This window comes from Marmota monax, unplaced genomic scaffold (assembly GCF_021218885.2).
Source record: "Marmota monax isolate L192 unplaced genomic scaffold, Marmota_monax_Labrador192_F-V1.1 WCK01_AAM20220418_F8-fsc00871, whole genome shotgun sequence".
Classification (NCBI taxonomy): domain Eukaryota; kingdom Metazoa; phylum Chordata; class Mammalia; order Rodentia; family Sciuridae; genus Marmota; species Marmota monax.
The window spans coordinates 96,864-118,010 of NW_026694812.1; the positions used below are offsets into that span (position 1 = coordinate 96,864).

The following is a 21,147-nucleotide window of genomic DNA, read 5'->3' on the forward strand; positions in this document are numbered from 1 at the left end:
AGCACTGTGTGAGTATATCTTTTTCCCCACGTCCTTGCCAATACTTATTGTTGTTTGTATTCATAATAGTTGCCATTCTGACTGGAGTGAGATGAAATTTTAGTGTAGTTTTGATTTGCATTTCTCTAATTGCTAGCAATGATGAATATTTTTTCATATATTTGTTGAATGATTGTATATCACCTTCTGAGAAGTGTCTGTTCAGGTCATTTGCCCATTTATTGATTGAGTTTTTTTTTTTGTTTTTTTTTTTTTTTGGTGCTCAGCATTTTGAGTTCTTTATATACCCTAGAGATTAGTGCTCTATCTTATGTGTGAGGGGTAAAAATTAGAACTCAAGAAGTAGGTTATCTATTCACCTCACAGATTGTTTCTTTTGCTGAGAGTCCATGCCATTTATTGATTCTTTATTTTAATTCTTGCGCCAAAGGAGTCTTATTAAGGAAGTTGGGGCCTAATCCTACATGATGGAGATTAGGGCCTACTTTTTCTTCTATTAGATGCAAAGTCTCTGGTTTTATTCCTAGGTCCCCGATCCATTCTGACTTGAGTTTTATGCATAGTGAGAGATAGGGGTTTAATGTCATTTTGTTGCATATGGATTTCCAGTTTTCCCAGCACGAGTTGTTGAAGAGGCTATCTTTTCTCCAATGCATGTTTTTGGCGCTTTTGTCTAATATAAGAAAATTATAATTTTGTGGGTTATTCTCTGTGTCTTAAGCCCCAGGCAAACATCATTCTAAATGGAGAAAAATTGAAGGCATTCCCTCTAAAAACTGGAACAAGACAAGGATGCCTTCTTTCACCACTTTTATTTAACATAGTTCTTGAAACACTGGCCAGAGAAATTAAAGAGACAAAAGAAAGAGATACACATAGGAAAAGAAGAACTCAAATTTGTACTATTTGCTGATGATATGATTCTATATCTAGAAGACCCTAAAAGTTCCACCAGAAAACTTCTAAAACTAGTAAATGAATTCAGCAAAGTAGCAAGATATAAAAATCAACACCCATAAATCAATTGCATTTCGGTATATCAGTGACAAGTCCTCAGAAAATAAAATGAGGAAAAATACCCCATTTACAATAGCCTCAAAAAAAACTTGGGAATCAACTTAATGAAAAAAGTGAAAGAGCTATATAATGAAAATTACAGAACCCTAAAGAAAGTAATCAAAGAAGATGGGAAGATCTACCTTGCTCTTGGATAGGCAGAATTAATATTATCAAAATGACCATACTTCCAAAAAGCACTATGTAGATTTAATGCAAATCCAATCAAAATTCCAATGACATTCCTCATAGATATAGAAAAAGCAATCATGAAATTTATCTGGAAAAATAAGAGACCCAGAACAGCTAAAGCAATCCTTAGCAGGAAGAGTAAAGCAGGAGGCATCACTATACCAGAACTTAAACTATACTACAGAGCAATAGTAACAAAACTAGCATGGTATTGTCACCAAAACAGACTGGTAGACCAATGGTACAGAATAGATGACACAGAGACTAATCCACCTACTTCTTACTAATTCATGAGAAGTGGGGGGGTCCAATAGCCACTTTTCATTTTTATTCTGTTTGTGCTGTTCATCATTGCTGGCAATGTGCCTACTAATGTTTTTCGAAAATAGTGGACTTCCTATGAAGATTACTGTGGTTAATTACATTTGACAATACCCACATTCACAAATATCTTGAAAATAAGCCCCTTGCTACCTTGAGCTTTTGCTGAGCTGGCTGCAGATCAAAGCCCTGATGATTTTACAGAACATATTTTTTTATACGTTTTTCTTAAAGTGGATCTGTGAGACATGTGCTTGTTTTAAATGGAATTTTAGATAATTAAATGTGCCCTGATTCTTTGCTCTATTTGAACTCATGACTAATGTTTGCAAAATTCTTTTTCTCTTTGCTTTGCCTCTGGGCCACATTTTCCTAATAGTCTTTGGAATAATTTCTTAATTAAGCAGTTTTATGTCTGGAGAGGTTGATTATTTTCAAAATCCTAAAGCCATAATACTTTTTATTTAATAATTATTCTCTCAATTTCTTTCTTCCCATTAGGTACAAAGTGCTTAGCTCTCTACCTTTAAATCAAAGAACTATTCTTAATATTATCAAAATGACCATACTTCCAAAAGCACTTTGTAAATTTAATGCAATTCCAATCAAAATTCCTTCAGTTTTCAATGACATATATCTCACTATTTCTTGACCTCTCACTAACATGGCTCTCAAAGGCAAGAGGGATACTCATGATTTGTTTCAGGCAGCTTCCTTCATTAAGATTTTCCAAATGCCTCCAAACCCTTACCACTTCCTGGTTCTATGTTCACATCCCCATTTTTAGGTATTTGTTATAGCAGCACCATACTTCAGGTACCAAAATCTACATTATCTATTGCTGCATAACAAATTTTCCCTACAATTAATGACATTAAACAACACATATTTATCATATCATAGTTTCTGTAGGGCAGAAATCTGAGAACATCTTATTGTTCTCAGAGACTGGTTTCCCAGTCTCCCAGTCCCCCATAAAGCTATGCTCAAGGTAGCATCTGGGGTTGCTGTCTCCTATGAAGTCTTGATCTGAAAGATCTTCTTCACAGCTTGTGTATGTGGTTATTGGCAGAATTAAGCTCCCCATGGATTGCTTGACTGAGGCCCTCAGATTCTTTCTGGACCCCAGTTGCTTTCCTTGTGGGCTTTTCCCTGAGGACACCATGCTGCACAAAGTGAGAAGGCGGCAGTGAGCATCCATGCAAAACAGAAACCACTGTCTTTTCTGACCTAATCCAATGACATCCCATAACTTTTGCCTTATTTATTCTGTTTGTTAGAAGCAAGGCTTTAGATGTAACCCACACACAAAGGGAGTGGATTACACAAAGCAGTGGATACCAGGAAGTGGGATCATTGGGAGCCATCTTACAGGACACCAGGACAAGCAAACTTCTTAAGGGACCAGGATTGCTGATATTACATTTAAGAGTTGGTTTCTGTTTGATCCACCATTTGCAGGTTTTGCTTTATTTTTATCCAGCAAGTAAGTGCTAAATGCCATTTACATGTAACATACTGATTTATAATTGTTGCTTTATATCTCAAATGTCATATTATTTTTTCAGGAATATGTCCTTCATATCTACAGACTGACTAAGTCTTTGTACAACTTCTGTCCTTTATGGTATGACTACAAGCATATAATTCTCACATAAATATACACTCACATGCATATGTACATGAGCATGTATATGTACTATTACTATTATTCCTGCTACAGAAACAGAGAAATGGTTTTCTTGTTGGGTTCTTCCAGACTTCTGACATTTTTTTAACTATCATTGCATTTATCATTGTTATTGTTCTACAAACACTAGCTAACACGGTAGGACAAGGAAAATGGTGAGGTTGAAATACTGACACTAAGTGCTTTGATCAGATATATAAGTAGATGACCTAAGAAATATGAAAGATTGATTATGGTTCTGTATAAAGCAAAAATTCAGAACTAGAATTTTAAAGCTAGTATTTGAAGGCTCAAAAAACATCATCTGGCAGTTACTATAATCTCATGTTTAGAACACATATGTTCTTTTTTCACTTAAAAGCTGATAACAGGTTCATACAAAGAGCAACATTATTAGATAACTGAGACTTTGTCCTTCTTTATATTATATGGGAAATTAATGTAAGCACCAGGTTGAAATCCATTCAGTATAATTATGCTAGCATCATGAAATGTGATAGGTGATAATTAAGAAGATTTCATAAAACTATGGATAAATTATCACATTTTGTTACCATTTGTGGTCCACACACAGTGCCATCAGCCACATAAGCATTATCTCTTCCATCTGAACTCAAAGACGACCCAGGAATTATGGATAGACACACATGATCATGAATATATGAATAAACTGTATATTGAGCAGCAGTTTTATAAGTATTTTTATGTGGCCAAACACAAGTTAATTTTCCACAGAGAATATCCCTGGAATGAAAAACAGAATTTCCTTATTATTTTAGTTTTTAATGATACCAACTTCCAATTGAATATTGCATGAATAAAAACATAAATATTGTTTAGCCAATGGCACAAAACCATAAAAAAAACAAAATGGAAACATGTTTTATATTTTTATAAAGGTAAAACACATTTTAGAAACAAGTAAATGCAACCAGATTAACCAGCATTGTAGCAGAATTGAAATGTACATACTGAAATTAGATATAAATACATGATTTTCTTTTTTGATTATACAGCTCAAAAAGTATTATTTTTCTCTATTTTCCAGTTATCTTAGGAGCATTCATCATAATTTACCATATTCTTTAGGAGAATTCATCACTTGTATCCCTTTTGATATAGGCTGGCCAATCTGGTGACTTTTTACCTAAAATTGCTGAGAGTAGCTAATTGTATTTACTCTTTCTGTATCTTCTGATATGCCTATGGTCCCTGTCATGCTTTCTAGAAAATAAGTTTCTGTACATCCTGAGCCCCCTGATATATATGTGCAGGCATATACAGATGTTAAAAAGATTAGATTATGAGAGCTATAACCTCATCTGTGAATTAATCCATTTGGTGGATTAACAATCTGAAAGAACTATGGAGTAGTACTGTAGGCAGCTGGGGCATAGCTGAAGTAAGTAGGTTGTGGGTGGGGCATAATGTTGGGCTATATCTTATCCCTGGCTCCTCTCTCACTCTCTTTATGCTTCTGACTGCCATGAGTTGAGCAGATTTCCTCTGTCACACCCTTCTGCCATGATATTCTGTCTCATCTGTGACCCAGAGCAATGGAGTTGGCTAATCGAACCAGATAAACCTTTCCTCCTCTAAGTTGTTCTTGTTGGGTATTTTGGTCATGATGATGAAAAGCTAACTAACACAGTACTGTTAGACCAAAGGCAACAAATTTCTGGCCATCTTGGAGAGAGATTATTTATCACACCTTCTCTTTTTATTGGGATCCACTATGGTATATCTTACTGTGCTTAGTCACTGGAGCTCAATATCAGTATCTAACAAGGTGTAGCTGATTATACCTTGTCTTTTAGTTATTATACAGGGTTTACTCATGTTGTTCCCACTCATCTTTTTGATTCCACATCTCATTTCCATCCACTAGTCCTCTTGTGTTGGGTAGTGGGGGAAATTTTATATCTTCTTTGTGCCATACATGATGTATAGATGATTAATGGATGGAGGAGCCTAGAGGAGAATATTGTCTTAGACTCACTCAAATAGACACCTTCGAAAGGAGCCAAGGTTGTTTGAACTGAACTGTGATGATTACCTAAGAATTTTACAGTTTTTTTTTCCCCAGGCAATTCATTGAAAAATAAAAGAAAGCTCTGCTCTTCCTGAATTACTTGATCTATCTGAGGGGTTTTCTATAATCTTCCTTATTCTTTATTTTTTTGACTCTGGTTTGGTTATTAGTGTGTGTGTGTGTGTGTGTGTGTGTGTGTGTGTGTGTGTGTTCGCTTTATTATCAATACCCAATGAAATTAAGGAAGCATTTGTTTGTTGAAGGGTAAGAACTTTCTTTATTGGATTTCATTAATCACTTTCTCATGTGGCTTTTAGCAGCTCCAATTGCCATGTTAACATATTAAAAAGTAATTCTATGCTTTTTCTTGGAAATAATTAAAACTGTTTTCTTCCTTTCAACAACCCTGTCTTTAAAAAATTGCTTTAGGATTATTGTCATTGATACACCTAATCTAAACTCAATTTCAATTACAGAGCAGGAGACTTAAATTTTGAAAATTTGTGCATCTTTCCTTCCTCTGGTAATAAGCATAAGCCTTCTTTTCATTCAGTCTCATTCTTAGGATGGTGTCAACAAAAAAAGTAAGGAAAAGGAAAACTCTTAAGGCATAGAAGAAAAAATATATATATACTGCAATTTGAAAACATTGTCCTGTTATTCATTTATTGTTTGTTATTATTATTTGGTGTCTCTTGACAAGAAATATGTAATTTTTATGACTTAAATAAATAATCCCCCTTCTATATACGTACTTCTGTTCACAAGGTAATGGTTGAGAATTTTTAAAACCACAGTTTCCAGATCTCTCAATAGGAGAATTAACTTCTTTAAAGCAGGTGTAGGGACCTCCTTGAGCACCTATAGCAAACATGTCAACTGCATTATCATCCTTAATCCAGTTAAATATTTGCCAGTAATGAACTAATGAAACTCTTATTTCAAAATAATCATGTATTTGATCAATTTTGGTTTTCATATGCACCTTGTCAATAAAAGTTGAAAGAAATAATACTCATATCTAACAAAACAGAAAAGGATTATGTCTACTGAGGCAAGTTGAATCATTTTAAAAAACAACTACTGTTTCTCCCTATGGGAGCAACTACATCCTAGTCCAAAAGTTATTAGTTGTAACCTTGTAACTTGCTCTTCTTAATCTGTTGAGAATCTTAAAGCATGTCATTTGGGGACAGAAATCTTTGGAATTGGCATATACTTTGTCATATTATGGGTTTTTTTTTCCCCTCTCTTATGGGGGATCAGTGGTATTTTAAAACTCATCTTTCAAATTGGGTATCATAGTGAAAATAACATGGAATATTAAATTTTGGAGATTTGAGAGTTATTCCATTTTGTTAAACACAGGAACAGAAACCTAGAAGTGGTATTTACCTAATGAATTCAAACCACTATCAAATATGGCTAACAAATGTGGCCCTGGCAGTGAAGCCTAGTGATGGGTGATTAGAAAACTACTATAAGAAGCTCAAAAGTGAGTAGCTCATGCTCTGTGCTGTTGCCACATTTGGAGAAACTCTTCTCAATCATTTAAAGACAGTGGCACTGATAGATGTGTTGCCTTAGGCCCAGAGGCAAGAAAACAGAGGGTGTGTCTTGGTTACTCTTGGCTGCCTTTGACCAGGTGAGGCAAGTACTCAAGAAAGAGACAAGCCTCCTGCAGAAAAATATCAGCCTTTCAAAACCAAAAAGGAAAAGTAATAGAGAAAAATCCAGGAATGCATCTGTGCTGCAGGCGATGATGTGGCTCATCTTTTGTTGATATTCTGTCTCATCTGTGGCTGAGTCATTACATCTCTATGTGCTTTGTGTCTTTCCAATGGGTGTTCACCTAATGAATTCAAATGCTGATCTTCACATTGCACCCCCACTTTAAGTTGTCTACCCATGTATTTCTACCCTAGAACTTTTATTTCTAATCTTCCAATCTTTTCACATTCAGTTTCCCCACCAAGAAACTGAGCCCTTTGTCGCTACCTATAAAAACATCTGTAGTCCAATGACCAGCCATACATCTTTCTATAGAAGGAGCATGACCAGGTGGTCAGAATATTTCAAGACCACTCCCAAGTGAGGTTGCAAAGCAGTTACTGTTTTTTTTTCCTTGCCTTACAACCAGTTATCTAGCCAACCCATCTAAGAAACAAGTCTGGGCTTGTTCTTCCTGTGTCAGCTGGTCATGATGACACCCCAGGGATTCATAGTTGTGAGATGAGAGAAAAGAAAAGCTGTAGGAGGGGAGAAAGACACACTGCTCTAAATTTCCTGATCTTGGATGTTTCCTGATCATGGATGTTTCTTCTGTGATTTTCTTTTTTTTAAGCAGACTGGAACCCAGAGGAATGACTCCTCTATCTAACCACATAACTTGGTGTTTCTGACATAAGTGAGCTTATAATGCATATGGTCATCAGTTGGTGTCCTCAAGTCAGATTTTCCATCATTGTAAGAACTAGCATCACGCAGAGAAGTGATATATTTCTGTTCAGATAGCAGCCTTGCTCTAAGAACACTAGAACATGAACTACCATATTTCTAAAGAGGCTTGTTACAGGCTATATGTGACTTTTTTTCCTCATAACCTAACACTTCTAATATTATTGGGTCTGCTGTGATTTATCTCCAAAAATCAGGTCTGCTTGCAGCACAGCGTGGACATGCTGCTGTCCAGGACCAGCCTGTTGATTTTACTCAAAATTAGCAAATTGTATGCCATCCAATGAGTGGAACTGAGCAGTTTGTTACTCATGTGAATGATACTGCTTCCAGACTCGAGAGAAGTTACCATGGATTGCAATTTTTTCCTTATAATATGAGGTACAAGATATGGTAGTTTGTCTTTTACTTTGTGGGAATAACAGATCATGTCTAACCACAGGGTTCCTAAAAAGTTTCCTGTTGTTGACAAACCCTGAAAAGTTTTGGTATCTACCTCCTGTTCACTGTAGCACATGTATTTAACACAGACCTTCTAGCATGCTTGCTAAACTTTGTTGAGCCTTATTATATAAAATCATTAATCAATGAAACGGTTTTGGGGATGTCCAAATCTACCTTATGGGTATCCATGACAATTCAGACTGTTTATGTCAGTTTTAAAAATGCTTGGGCATTTTCTTTTCCCCAGTGTATAGATACCTAGTTAAATAGTTGTAGGAACATGGTAGGAGAACTGTGAATGTGTGTTTACCAAGGTACAGTGGGGATTTTCTTCTGGGGTCTTAGCTTCTGTCAGTATGTTTTGGTTCTAAAAACTGGTTTAGATTCAGAATTTGGACATGTCATTATGACATTTATTGAGGTTACAAAGTTCATCAAATTTTTTTTGATGGTACAAATTTAGTTATATTCTTTTGGTCTGCTGACAGAACAAGAGAAGTCATATTCTATCACTTCCTTACTCTCAGTAGTTACTCATGTCTGCTACTCCAACCCTATCACTAATTATATTGAGTTCATCCTTTTGGTTCCTGAAAGTTAAGCACTGCTGAGTTTGGTATCCCTCTCATAGCACTTTCTATGGTTTTGGGGTTTCCTGTTGGACCAAATATTTGGCCTTATACACCCAGTATAGACAATACACTTTACTGAGAATTTTCATTTTTTCTCCATAATCTGTTATGGAAATTCTGGAACTTAAATTTCAGTTTAGAATAAGGATTCATGGTCTGGAAGCCATACTATTAAAAAGTTTTTACTATTGTCTAGCATCTTTGCCAGGACGGTAAATCCTAGATTTTGCAAGAGTGCTTCCTAAACAATAAATGTTTCTTTATCCAAGGGGATCATACTTATGCCATGCTAAATTGAGAGACAGAGAAGGAGGGAACAGAGATGGACCATTCCATAGGGTCAGATGTTTCATAGAAGCCTAGAAACTCAGGATTTGGGGAGCCATGTTTTCAACCATCCCCATCCCAAATACAAGTCCATCTTTTTCTCCAGACAGAAATTTAACACTGAGAAAACAGACCTAACAAAAACTTTAACACTAACAAAGAGAAAACAGACCTAATAAAGAACTTAACCTTTTTTAGAGTTGCTTCAAATTGATAATCAACTCTTTAGTTCTTTAGAACCTCATTTTTTAAGTGATGAAAGAGTCATTATATGTTTGCAGGTAGACCTTCTGAAATCACACTTTGCTTTGAAATACACATGTTTTTCTTATCTTTTCCTAGACCTATTAGTGCTTACTAATTACTATCAAATTCCACTGTCCTTGCAGATATTTTTTCAGTCATGCATTTCCATTGGGCCAGCTAGCATATTCTCTTTCACTAAGCAATTTTAAGTTAATGCTAACTATTTGCTACTCTGCACATCTCACATAAGCAGTCTCAGAACAGTCTTTGGCTCTATGGTTTTTGGTAACATAAGAAAAAAAAATGCCTGCATTAGATAAGAGCCCAAGTGAATGAATGAATAAATGAATGAACAAATTATATCAAAAAGTGAGATTTTTTTTGAACCTTGTATGTCCATTTTGTGAAGATACTAGAGCTTGTATTATTAGAGGAAGAAACACATGATTTGTAAACTCTCCTAAATGTTTCAATTAGAACTCAAACAGACATAAAATATCAGGTTATCCAATGAGTACAAGGTTTTAATTTTTAGTTTTAACAAAAGAGAGTATATCCTAGATTTTCCTTACAAGAAATATTATCTGATTTTATTTTTAAGAGCTGTGTTATATCATGATGTAAAGTTATTCTGATAATAAAAAATAATATTAAAAAATAAACAAAAATGAAAAAAAAAAAAACATATGCAAACCCATACAAAAATGTAGCATTAAAAAACAGCATAGAAAAAAACAGCATGGACAGGTGATTTAAAAATTAAAACTCAGATCTGGTTGAATTTGGTTAAGTCACCTAACCTGAGTTATTTAAGACAATTTCAAATAATTAGCCAACACGGACCACACGCATACCATTTAGTACAAACTATACTCCTTGTCTTGACAAATAATTAAAACTAGGTGTTATTTAACCTTTAGTCAACTAGTAAATAATTATATTTGAATATATTTCATTGGGTAATTTTGATGTATTCAAATTATCTTAATCCCTCTAAAAACACAAAATCATACTGAGTACTTTGAATAATTACTCACCAAAAAGTAAGCATATATGCATGAATCTTTTATGAATTACACTTAAAAGATATCTGAAAAGCAAACTATGAACATGGAGTTTTGATCAAATGGTCTGCAACTACTATTATCCTAGCAGTTGCTCTTCAGTGAGGAATGAAATTCACTCTGATCTTTGTAAGTTTCGTGCCATTTAAATTAGATCATGAATGTGGGGAATAAAAGGAAAGTAATTAAAATTTCAGAATCTACTGATTTGCCATTCGAATCTTTATATAAATTATGAGCTTTAAATATAATAAGAGTTTTCGCCAGGTAGCCAACTATCAAAACCAAAATATCAAGCTATGAGAAAAGGAAGACACAACACTATCTTGGGAAAATCTCAAGAAGTACTATACTACTTTACTTTCTTAGTTTGAATTTCATCCTCACTGAGTTAGTTATCCACTTCTAGAGTTGTGTGGTACATTTTGAAACCTACAGAAGGATCCAAATTTAAGGTAAAAGAAATATGAAAGAACAGTACCTTTTCCAAATATCTTGGCACACTGGTTATCAGTAGTTCGGCATTGTCCATTATAACAATATGCAGTTCCAAACTTGCACAAGTATCCATTCAGTGCATAAGTGTCAGGAACACAATGGCTGGAAGTTCCATTGCAGTATTCTGTAAAATCACACTCCTGGTCAGTACTCTTTCTACACGGAGTTCCTGCTACTGAAAACTGGAGGAAAATGAAAAAGAAAATTATGTTCTGTGAATTCCTTAATTAATTACTGAACAGATTTATCAAATAAAACATGCCCGGTCAGGGCTGGGGTTGTGGCTCAGCGCTAGAGTGCTCGCCTAGCACTTTCGAAGACCTGGGTCCTCAGCACCACATAAAATCCATACAAAAATGTTCCAGGTCCTCAGCACCACATAAAAATAAATAAAATAAAGGTATCAGGTCCAACTGCAACTAAAACTAAATTTAAAAAAACATGGCTGGTTATTGATAATTGAGGGAATGACAGAATTCCTGAGGCTAAGAGTTCTCCCTCCCAAGGAAAAATAAGGTACAACAGGCATGGAGAAGTCCAGGAAAGAGTAACTATCTCAAAGGTCCCTCTGACATCAGGCTTACAACTTCCCACCTGTGTGGTTTCCTTCAGTGTGAGGCAGTTTGATGCAACCAGCATTTAAAGGGAAATTAAACAGTCTGGTCAAACTGGTCAAATGTTTCTTAAAATTGAAGGAACATTACCACTACTTTTTTGTTCTTAGAGAGATCAAGAAGCCAGTCAATCTAGCTTTAGTCCCTGGCTTTGACTTGTATTAGGTTGTTTGTGTGAATGCAACATATGGTATCTCATTTTACATTTGTAAATTTAGGATAATAATCATAATTTCATAGAGCTCTTATGGGTATTAAATTGACTTAATGGAAAAATGCTTAGAATGCTTATAATACTTGAAAACAGTGTATATAATACTGATCAAACCACCATCATTATATTTATCATTACCAGAGAGCATAAAGGTCTCCCTGCATAGCTCAGAGTGTGTTTAGTACTAAATGTTTGTGACTTGCTGAAAAAAAAATTGGTTATCCTTTGCATTTCATAGCAAAGTCCACCACATCCAAATGCTGTTTCCCTTCTTTCTTTCTCTTCTCTCTCTGCTCGACACATATACCCAGACAGTAAAATCCATGTTGATACAATTGCTTATTTAATAAAGCAAAAGTGAGAAATAAATGAAGTGGCATCTTAAAAGTCATGGAAAGGAAAATTGAATCAGAAATAAGAATCTTCTATACAAACAAATTAGAGAATTTGTTTTCAGCAGACCCACATTACAAAAAAATATTAAGGAAAGGTTTTTAGGACAAGAAATATAAACCTAAACAGACAAAGGAAATAAGAGCTGGAAATTGAATAAATTGTATTAATTATAAATCTTCATTTTTCTTTTTTCACTTGCTCTAAAATATAAAAGGCTAACTAAAGCAAAAATAGTGACAACAGATTTTGTGTTTGGAGTAAGCATGAATTTTTCTTTTATAAGATCAATTTATTACACAGGAAGTGGTAGGTTATATGAAATTAGTCTCTGATTAATCAAATCTTGTAAATTTTGGAGCAACCAGTGAAATTATTTTTAAGATGTATAAACAGCAAACCAATAGAGAAGATAAAATAAAACTAGTAGTTGTATAGTTTTAGAATTTATATTTAATTTGTAAAGCATTATATACACTGTTATTTTATTATATACACTGTAAATTTTAAAAGGTGCTGGTTGGAATTCAAAGTAGCACAGTTTCATATGCATTTACTTTATGGTTCAGCAATCCTACTTCAAAGTGTCCAGTTAAAAGAAATGGCACACTATGCTCATATACAATCTACTATTTGTAGTAGGTACATTTTTTATTTCCCTAAACTGAAAATGACCCAAATATTCCTCAACTGGGGAATGAATAATAAACTATGGTATGTCATTCTACTCCTTTCAATACTATTCAGGAACAAAATGAATGAACCAATAAAACCTGCATAAGAATGAATCTCAAAACAATTGTGCTAAAATGCCTAATTCATATGTTTACACATATTGTATGATTTAATTTATGTGAAATTTGTATCAAAGCAAAATTATAAAGGCAGAAAACGACTGGTGGGTACTAGGAGCTGTGGGTGAAATATGGATTGATAGCAAAGAAGTAAGGGGGGACTTGTGAGGGCATGACAAAATAACCTAGCCTTGGCTGTGATGTTATCACTTATAACACTCAGAAATCCTCACCAACAGAACTTTGCAGCACTAAGTTAGATCTTAATAGAAAAAAATGGGAAGAAAGAATATACTTAATATTTAAGTCTAAGTGATTGACCAGAACTGAAATCATAAAATATTTTGTATTGGGGAACTTGCTTTCCTATCCAAACTTATTGTATTGAGATAACTTAAATTAATAACCCACATTTACTAACTTTTTTACATTAAGGAATAATTTATATAATTATTCCAATATAATAACCATGGTTCCTATATGTGAGTTTTGCATATTAGACATTGTGCCTATTTTTAATGTTATAATTTCTTCATAATTAGTCATTTATTCATTTCACTTTATGATTTATTTAAGCATCAATATTTTTGATATAGTAATATATATATTTTCTTTGTCCTCTTTATTTGATAATTTAGAAGATGGTAAGCTTTGTGGTTTCAACACTACAGAATAATCAGTACCAATCGGAGATGTCTTCTTTATTTCATACCAATTTTCCTTATATACTTATTTTTTTATGCAATTTATATATTATTTCACTCAATTAATTCTATATGCTTTTTATAAATTTCATATTGATTCAGTTAACACAGCCTTCTATTATTGAAAATCAACTTCCTCTTCAGGAATGTCAGCAACTTACCTCACATTTGGATGTACAACATGGTCCAGAGCCACATTTTACTGAACCTTTCAGCTTACAAGTCTTAAAATTGCAGCACTTTTTAAATTGACATTCCTAAAATTTCAAAAGAGGAAGCTATTACTCCAGTGGAACCACTCAAAAACTTGTTTCAATTCAAAACTCCATGTTCAATTTACTAATTATATGCAATGAAGCTTTACTTTGTTTACTATTTCTAGGCTACCCATTAAGAACTAAGAAAACAACATCTAAATTAGCAGTTGATCAGTAAAATTTACTGGCTAAAATATTTAGAAACTTACTCATAAATCACTAGCATGAAAATGTATTTTCAGGGGATGTTTTTTAAAAAGGAAATTTCTAGGAAAAATATAAACTTTCCTCAATTGTGTTGTTAGTGAATCATTTATCAAAGATTTCTATTATAAGTATAACAAGCATAATCAAATACGCTTAATGTGTATTAATGTATTTTTTTTTCTTTTAGTAGTGTTAGTGGTGGCTTATTTCTTTATTCTACAAAGCACCTACATTGATGAGACCATGGATACAGAATCGGTGCCAACCATGATGACCTTTGGAGGTCTGTGATGTCATCACTGTTAGTATAGGTTCTTCATACAATATATTTTTAATGTCTTGGTTATCATTTCATTTAACTTTCACATAGTTGAGATTACTTTCTAATTTCTTCATCAACTACATATTAGTCCTTAATTTCTATTCTGGTAATTTCAGGTGTTTCCATTTGTCCTTTCCTGTCTTTAGAGCTCTTACTGTACAAGTTAGAGAACCAATGTGAGCACCTGTCAACTTCCAAATAGATCCACCCTAGTGTGTCACTAAAGGACTCCTGGAATGAAAATGAGTTAAGATGATAGATCCACCTGACCCTTGTCGGATTTTTTGCAGGAATTCCAGGAATTGCCTGGATTCCTTGCACCGCTATTATAAATACAATGGTATTCTGGGCCTTCTGATGTATATACTGTGATTTTGTATCCTGTGATGACCTGGGTATTCACTGTTCCACAGTGTAAAGCTACTTTAGTAAATAGCTGTGGGCCACTTTGGGGCAAATTACTGAATAAATAGCTAGTTATCCTTGCTGGAGCATTATAGGATCTCATGCTCTATTCGGACAAATAGCTGTAGCTCTGAGATTGGCTTAGATCTGGAAATTGGCAATGAATTGTAAGTTTTCCACTTAGAGTAACTGGCACCAATCCTGTGCTCTTAATTTTTGGTTATATACATTAAACAATATCATTGAGTGGCCAGATCTATCTGAGCCACAAGTATAAACCCGTGCAGGTCAAGACCCTTAGCTGTCATCTATACCTCACTTCCCATTATGCTAATTGCATCTGTGCTAATTACATTACATGGTAAAATGCTGCCATTAGCCTTTGTTATTATACAATCTAATAATCCAATGACATAAGGGAAACCAGCTCCATAATAAAGCCTCCAATGACCAACATCAGTCTATAGAAAAAATATATTGTTAAGGTTTTCAACAATATTTTGAACTTTTCAAGTGGCTGTTTTGAAATTTTGACCCCTAACTCTGCCAAGGTAGTTCTGGCAGCTCAACTTCATTTATTGTAGGACAGGTTGTTTCCAATCTACAGAGATCAATTAAGCAGCATGTTAAGATTGGCCTTAGGTTTTCTTTCCAAGGATTGAGGTCATTCATCAGAGAGTCTTCCCTATCAATAAAGAATACTCTATTCAGGTGCATATTTTAACAACTTGGGGTAGCATCCTTAACATCTGACCATGGCATATTCTTATCTATGCATATCAGCAAAATCCTGCAAATTAAAAAGCATAATAATTCTTTATTCCATAATCAGAGAGTGCCTTCTCTCTTGAACTATCCTTTCACTTGACACAAATTGTGGTCTAGAACCAAGAGAGGAAGCTGGGTGCAGAGCTTGGGAAGAGCAAGCATTGTCTTGTGAGGCAACTGATCTCAGGTGAAGTTTCATTTGTGGTTAAATGGAGTTTATCCAGATAATCCACAATAATCTCTACCTATTAAAGTTCATAATCTTATTTACTTTTGAAAGGCACTTTGCTATGTACTGTAACATATCCACAAATGTCAGGTTTTGCAGGGAGGGTACCTTTGAAGGTCCATTATGCCTACCACCAAGCCACTAGGTATGGGAGTATGGAGGTTATGTAAGGGAAGCAACTACTACATATGGGTTACTCACTCTTTACTGCTCCAGCAAACTAACTAAACTAAATCCCACAAGAAACTCTGACAGAGGATATAGAGCAGAGATCAACAACATTTACTGTAAAGGACCAAAGAGTGCTTATTTCCAAGTTGTTCACAATATGATTTGCACGGCAACTTTTCCACACTTATGTAGTAGCACAAAAGCAGCCATAGATAATATGCAAACAAATGGGCATGTTTGTATTCTAGTAAAACCTCACTACCAAACAACAATAAGAACAAAAAAGTGGCAGCTGGGTTTAGCCAACTGGCTACAGTGTGAAAAAAGCTGATGTAGAACATTCTTCAGAGAATTTCCTCACAAGACACAGTAATTTGGAACATTTATCCACCAACTGACCATAATGGTTGTCTGAGGGCCAATCATTAGTTCTTAAGTGCATTGAGCCTCCTCTGCTAATGGCTATACACACTGTTAAGGCCACAAGAAGCAGTACTGGACCAAGTTTCTGGTACAGGTAACAAAACACTCTGCAGCAACAGTACATGCTGGTAGGGCACTGATAGTGTCTGTTATAAATGTCAATCTACCCACAGTCTGTATTTGTAGAAAACCACAGTATGCATATCTAGCCATGTATTGGGTTGTGTCATTTTATGCTTCTTTAAAAATAACCAGTATTTATTGGCAGGGAGATGGGTACCATATTTAGGTGTAGGAAATGCAAGAGGAATGTGGTACTGCTTATCAGAAGAATAAGAGTTGGGGAATGCATAATAATTGCAAACCTTTGATACTCACGCAAAAATGCACACACAGATAAGCAGACTCATACATAGAAGTTTCATTTTGTGGAGAAGATGATTAAGAGAACTCATAGGGATTTAATAGTATATAAACATGGTAGTCAGCTTCTTTTGTAAGGGGAAGTAACTCATGAGACTGGTGGGGGAAGAATCATAAAGATACTTTATTTTAGATAAATGAGGAGAATTGATAAATATTTGGAACAATGATATTTATAATAGACTAAATATGCGGTCCCACCTGTTGAGAGTAATGTACACTAAAAATCTGACTGATGAAGTATAATCAAATGATGAAAAAAATAGAAAAAAAATTGACCATTCAAAAACTCATAATCACAGGAATGTTTGAGAGTGATTAAATACAACTCATTATAATGCTTAGAAATTCATGCAGCCACAGAAGATAGGGAAAAAATGTACAATAAAATTTCACAGATGTTTGTATAGAAACAAAGAATAAAGCCACATGAGTTAGGAATTGAATAGCAACTAACAAGGACTTAATTTTTCTTATATATTCAAACCTATTTAAAGGCATAATTTGCAACAGTTTTGATAAACCAAGCCTTCACCATACACATCTTCTCATTTCAAGTGGTGTTGGAAAGTGATTCATTTACATTTATCTTCATTTTTATATCTGTTATTAACTGAAGACATAGTTGCATATATCATTCTATGTATACCATTACTAACATGTTTTATATTTCATCAGAAATGTAAAAATTATTCTCAAACTTCAAATTTATTGCTTACCTCTTCATTACCACAGTCACATTCTTCATTAGATTCCAAAATTCCATTACCACAAACTGGTTTATTTTTATATAATGGTTGCAAATATGAAAGGTCTTGAAGACATGGAGCCTCAAAATTTGAAATAAAATTCCTATATTCATACATGCTACAATTGCTAAATATCTTCACACCACTGGCTCTCCTAAAATGAAATAATATTCCTCAGGTAAAAAAAAAACCTTGCTAATAAAATATTACATCCATACACAAATCATATAACTCATATAATGATGCATATAAAAATTTATATATTATAAGAGATTAAATCACCATAATTAAATTTCCATTTCAATATTGCTTAACTTTAGTATTTTCCCCAAAAGCATTTCTTATAAACTACTTTGGTTTGAATATGTTTGGTACCTTACAAAATCATCTTGCCTTTTAATATCCGTTGTAAGTTATTAAGCAGGTGCAAACATAATCAGACTATGGTATTCAGAAATTAAGGCCTTTGAAAGGGAATTAAAATCAGATAGTCAGCAGAGTGCAGTCACCTCAATTGAACACTGGTGGCTTTCTGAGAAAAGCAAGAGACCAAAAAAAAAAAGGAGACACTCTCTCTCTCTCTCTCTCTCTCTCTCTCTCTCTCCTCTCTCTCTCTCTTCTCTCTCCTCTCTCTCTCCTCTCCTCTCCCCTCCCCTCCTTTCTTCTTCTTCTTCTTCTTCTTCTCCTTCTCCTCCTCCTCCTCCTCCTCCTCCTCCTTCTTCTTCTTCTCCTTCTTCTTCTTCTTTCTCTCTCTCTCTCTCTCTCTCTCTCTCTCTCTCTCTCTCTCCCCCCCTCCCTCCTCTCTCCTCTCTCCTCTCTCCTCTCTCCTCTCTCTCTCTCTTCCAGTTTCTTGCCATGTGGTGACCTGCATGGCCTCAGGACTTTGCCTTCAGGAGAGCCATCCATGGATGTTCCCCCTCAACCTTGGCCACTGTCAGCTAAAATAAACTTCTTTTCTGTAAAACTTACTATCTATGTTATTCACAACAGAAAATGGACTAAGACACCAATTGAAAGTTGGAAAAAATTATTACATTCATATGTCAAATTCTGAGAAATGCATCAATAGGTGATTTTGGTCATTGTTCAAGCACAAAATGTACTTATCCAAACTATGATGGCTGCAACATCACCAGGTGATACAGTCTTATAGGACTGCTATGGTACATGTAGTTTATTGTTGATGGACAGTCATTATGTGGGGCATGAGTATATGTATATATTTGATCCCTAGGTATACATAATTTTGATATACAATAGAAAGAAAATGTAAAACAATTCATCTCCTGCAGATTAGATTAACATTCTGGTCTAAAAGATAATTTGAATAAGGTAAGCCAGGGCACTTGTCTCAAAATACGTTGATTTCTCAACCAAAGTTCTATGATCGGGGGAATAATTTTTGAAATACAATTATTTTGGGAGAAAGCAGCTTATACTACAGATCTCTTTCTGAATCCCATGGACTTAATATGGGAAAAAAACTAACTCCCTTTTTACTGAATATACTAATCAAAAACTGATATTAAATCAACCAAAACAACCAACCAGGATGCTTGAATTCACATTGTTTATTATCACAAATTTGAGGGTTTCAAAATGGTCAACAATCCTAGCATGTTTCCTAAAGCATTTCAATTTCCAGTCTCCAAAACAACTGTTTCACACTTTCCATCAGAGATGTTACATACCCAGCTCTTAGTTTTCACTCAGAGGAAACTGCCATCATCTTTACACCTGCAATTAATTAAACTACATACCTCTCTACACATTTATTCTTCTAATCCCCATCACAATTATTAAATGTACCCAGTCCTAATAAGAACTAGCCCCTATATTATGCACTACAGCTTCCATCCTCTGTGATTTTACTCTTAATTATTGCATCTGACATTATTGCTGCTTCTGTCTTCTATTTATTTCTCCCTGTCTAGAGATGGTATATAGTGTCTTCCATATATAAAATCCTTCCTTTAATCACAAATTCCATCTCATACTCTGCAAAATATTGCTCTATTTACTAACTTTATCACCTCTCAAGAATTTATCAGGTGCCTTTAAATATAATATAAATTATTCATGAAAACTATACTAAATTTATAAAACTTTACTGCAAAGAATACCAATTGTATAGTAATTCATCTAATTTGTTTAGTGCTGATATAAACAGTATTTTCTAAATCCATTTACCTAATGAGTTTTTATTTTGCTATTGTCTTAATTGTAAGTTGATTCTATTGATATTTCAAGGTGGCAAGATAACATCACAAATTAAGGACAGTTTGTTCTTCATCAGATATTTCTTTCTTTCTTTTTCTTTCCCTCAGTATAATAGCCAAAGTTGCCAGTACTGTTTTATTACTAAGGGTGATGTTAGATATCTTTGTCTTGAGTAACAAAGACTACAACAAAAAAGCAATAGCATCATGTATTTACACAATATTCCATAGTTTTCATCAACTTCAAATTTATCCCTCTAATTCCCTTGAGTGAAAATATCTTAATAATAGTACATATCACTTTCCACACTCTCAGGCCACATAGAAAAAAATATTACACATGATATTCTCTTCAAGTATAACATACCTTTCCAACTTGTGATAGAATATGAAAGATTTAAAACATTCATCAGATCTTAGAAACAACCTCATGAATGTGTATATGAAATTAAGTAAGAAAAAAAAAGCCTTACACTGCTTCTTGATTCATTACGCATGTAGCTCTTGGGCAAGAACAATTATTGGTGTCATCATATGTTAATCCTATATTAAATCCAAGCAGCTGAGCTATAATAACTGAAAATCCCTCCAAACTTATAGCATCTGGATACTAAAATAAAGACAATTGAAGAAAAGAGTATTTTAGTAGAAGAACACAGAAACAACAAAAAGCTTGAAACATTTTTGTTTCTATAAAACTTTACAATTAAATACTTTTTATAGTAAGTACAATTTATAATCATTCATTTTGATTTTCATTGATGTGTATATTGGTGCTAATTTACTGATTAAGTAAAATGAACTAGTATAAAACATTAACTATGTCAGTCACTAATTTAAAATATAGTATGCACAAATTTTGCAATTTTGAACACATTATTTTTGATGCAATGTAAAATATTTCATTTTAATCAATTCATGCAATTAAAATATTTCAGTGTATTTATGTGTCAAGCACTGTATAGATGATGGACTTCATCCATACCTAGAGTTTATAGAAAGGGAGAAAAACAAAAGCAGAAATCCACAACAAACTTCTTAAAGGCAAACACATCATTAAAAGTTTCTTGAAGAAAACAAAATACTTCAAAAGAGAATTTTATGAAGGAGTATAAGGAAAAATATTAATATAAGGCAGTTACAAAAACCTCTTTGGTATGTAGGCTGATATGTTAAGGTTGGGAGATGACCCAACAATATAAATATGGGCAGGGTTCTTGAATGGCTACCAGTTAATAAATTATGGTCTGAGTGAAGGGAAGAAATGACAGGACAGAAGCTAGGGATATAAATACA

General features: G+C 34.1%; 1 protein-coding gene across 1 annotated transcript in view; it reads right to left on the bottom strand.

Annotated features, from left to right (window-relative positions):
* The window catches only part of Adam18 (ADAM metallopeptidase domain 18), a 78,891-nt gene that overhangs the window by 50,544 nt on the left and 7,200 nt on the right, over positions 1-21,147 (bottom strand). The window contains exons 3-8 of the mRNA XM_058573112.1: positions 20,325-20,461; positions 17,603-17,786; positions 13,840-13,935; positions 10,943-11,141; positions 6,047-6,152; positions 3,814-4,003 (exon numbers count right to left, since the gene is read on the bottom strand). Of these exons, the coding sequence (XP_058429095.1) occupies positions 3,814-4,003; positions 6,047-6,152; positions 10,943-11,141; positions 13,840-13,935; positions 17,603-17,786; positions 20,325-20,461 (912 nt within the window). The remainder of the gene's footprint in view (positions 1-3,813; positions 4,004-6,046; positions 6,153-10,942; positions 11,142-13,839; positions 13,936-17,602; positions 17,787-20,324; positions 20,462-21,147) is intronic.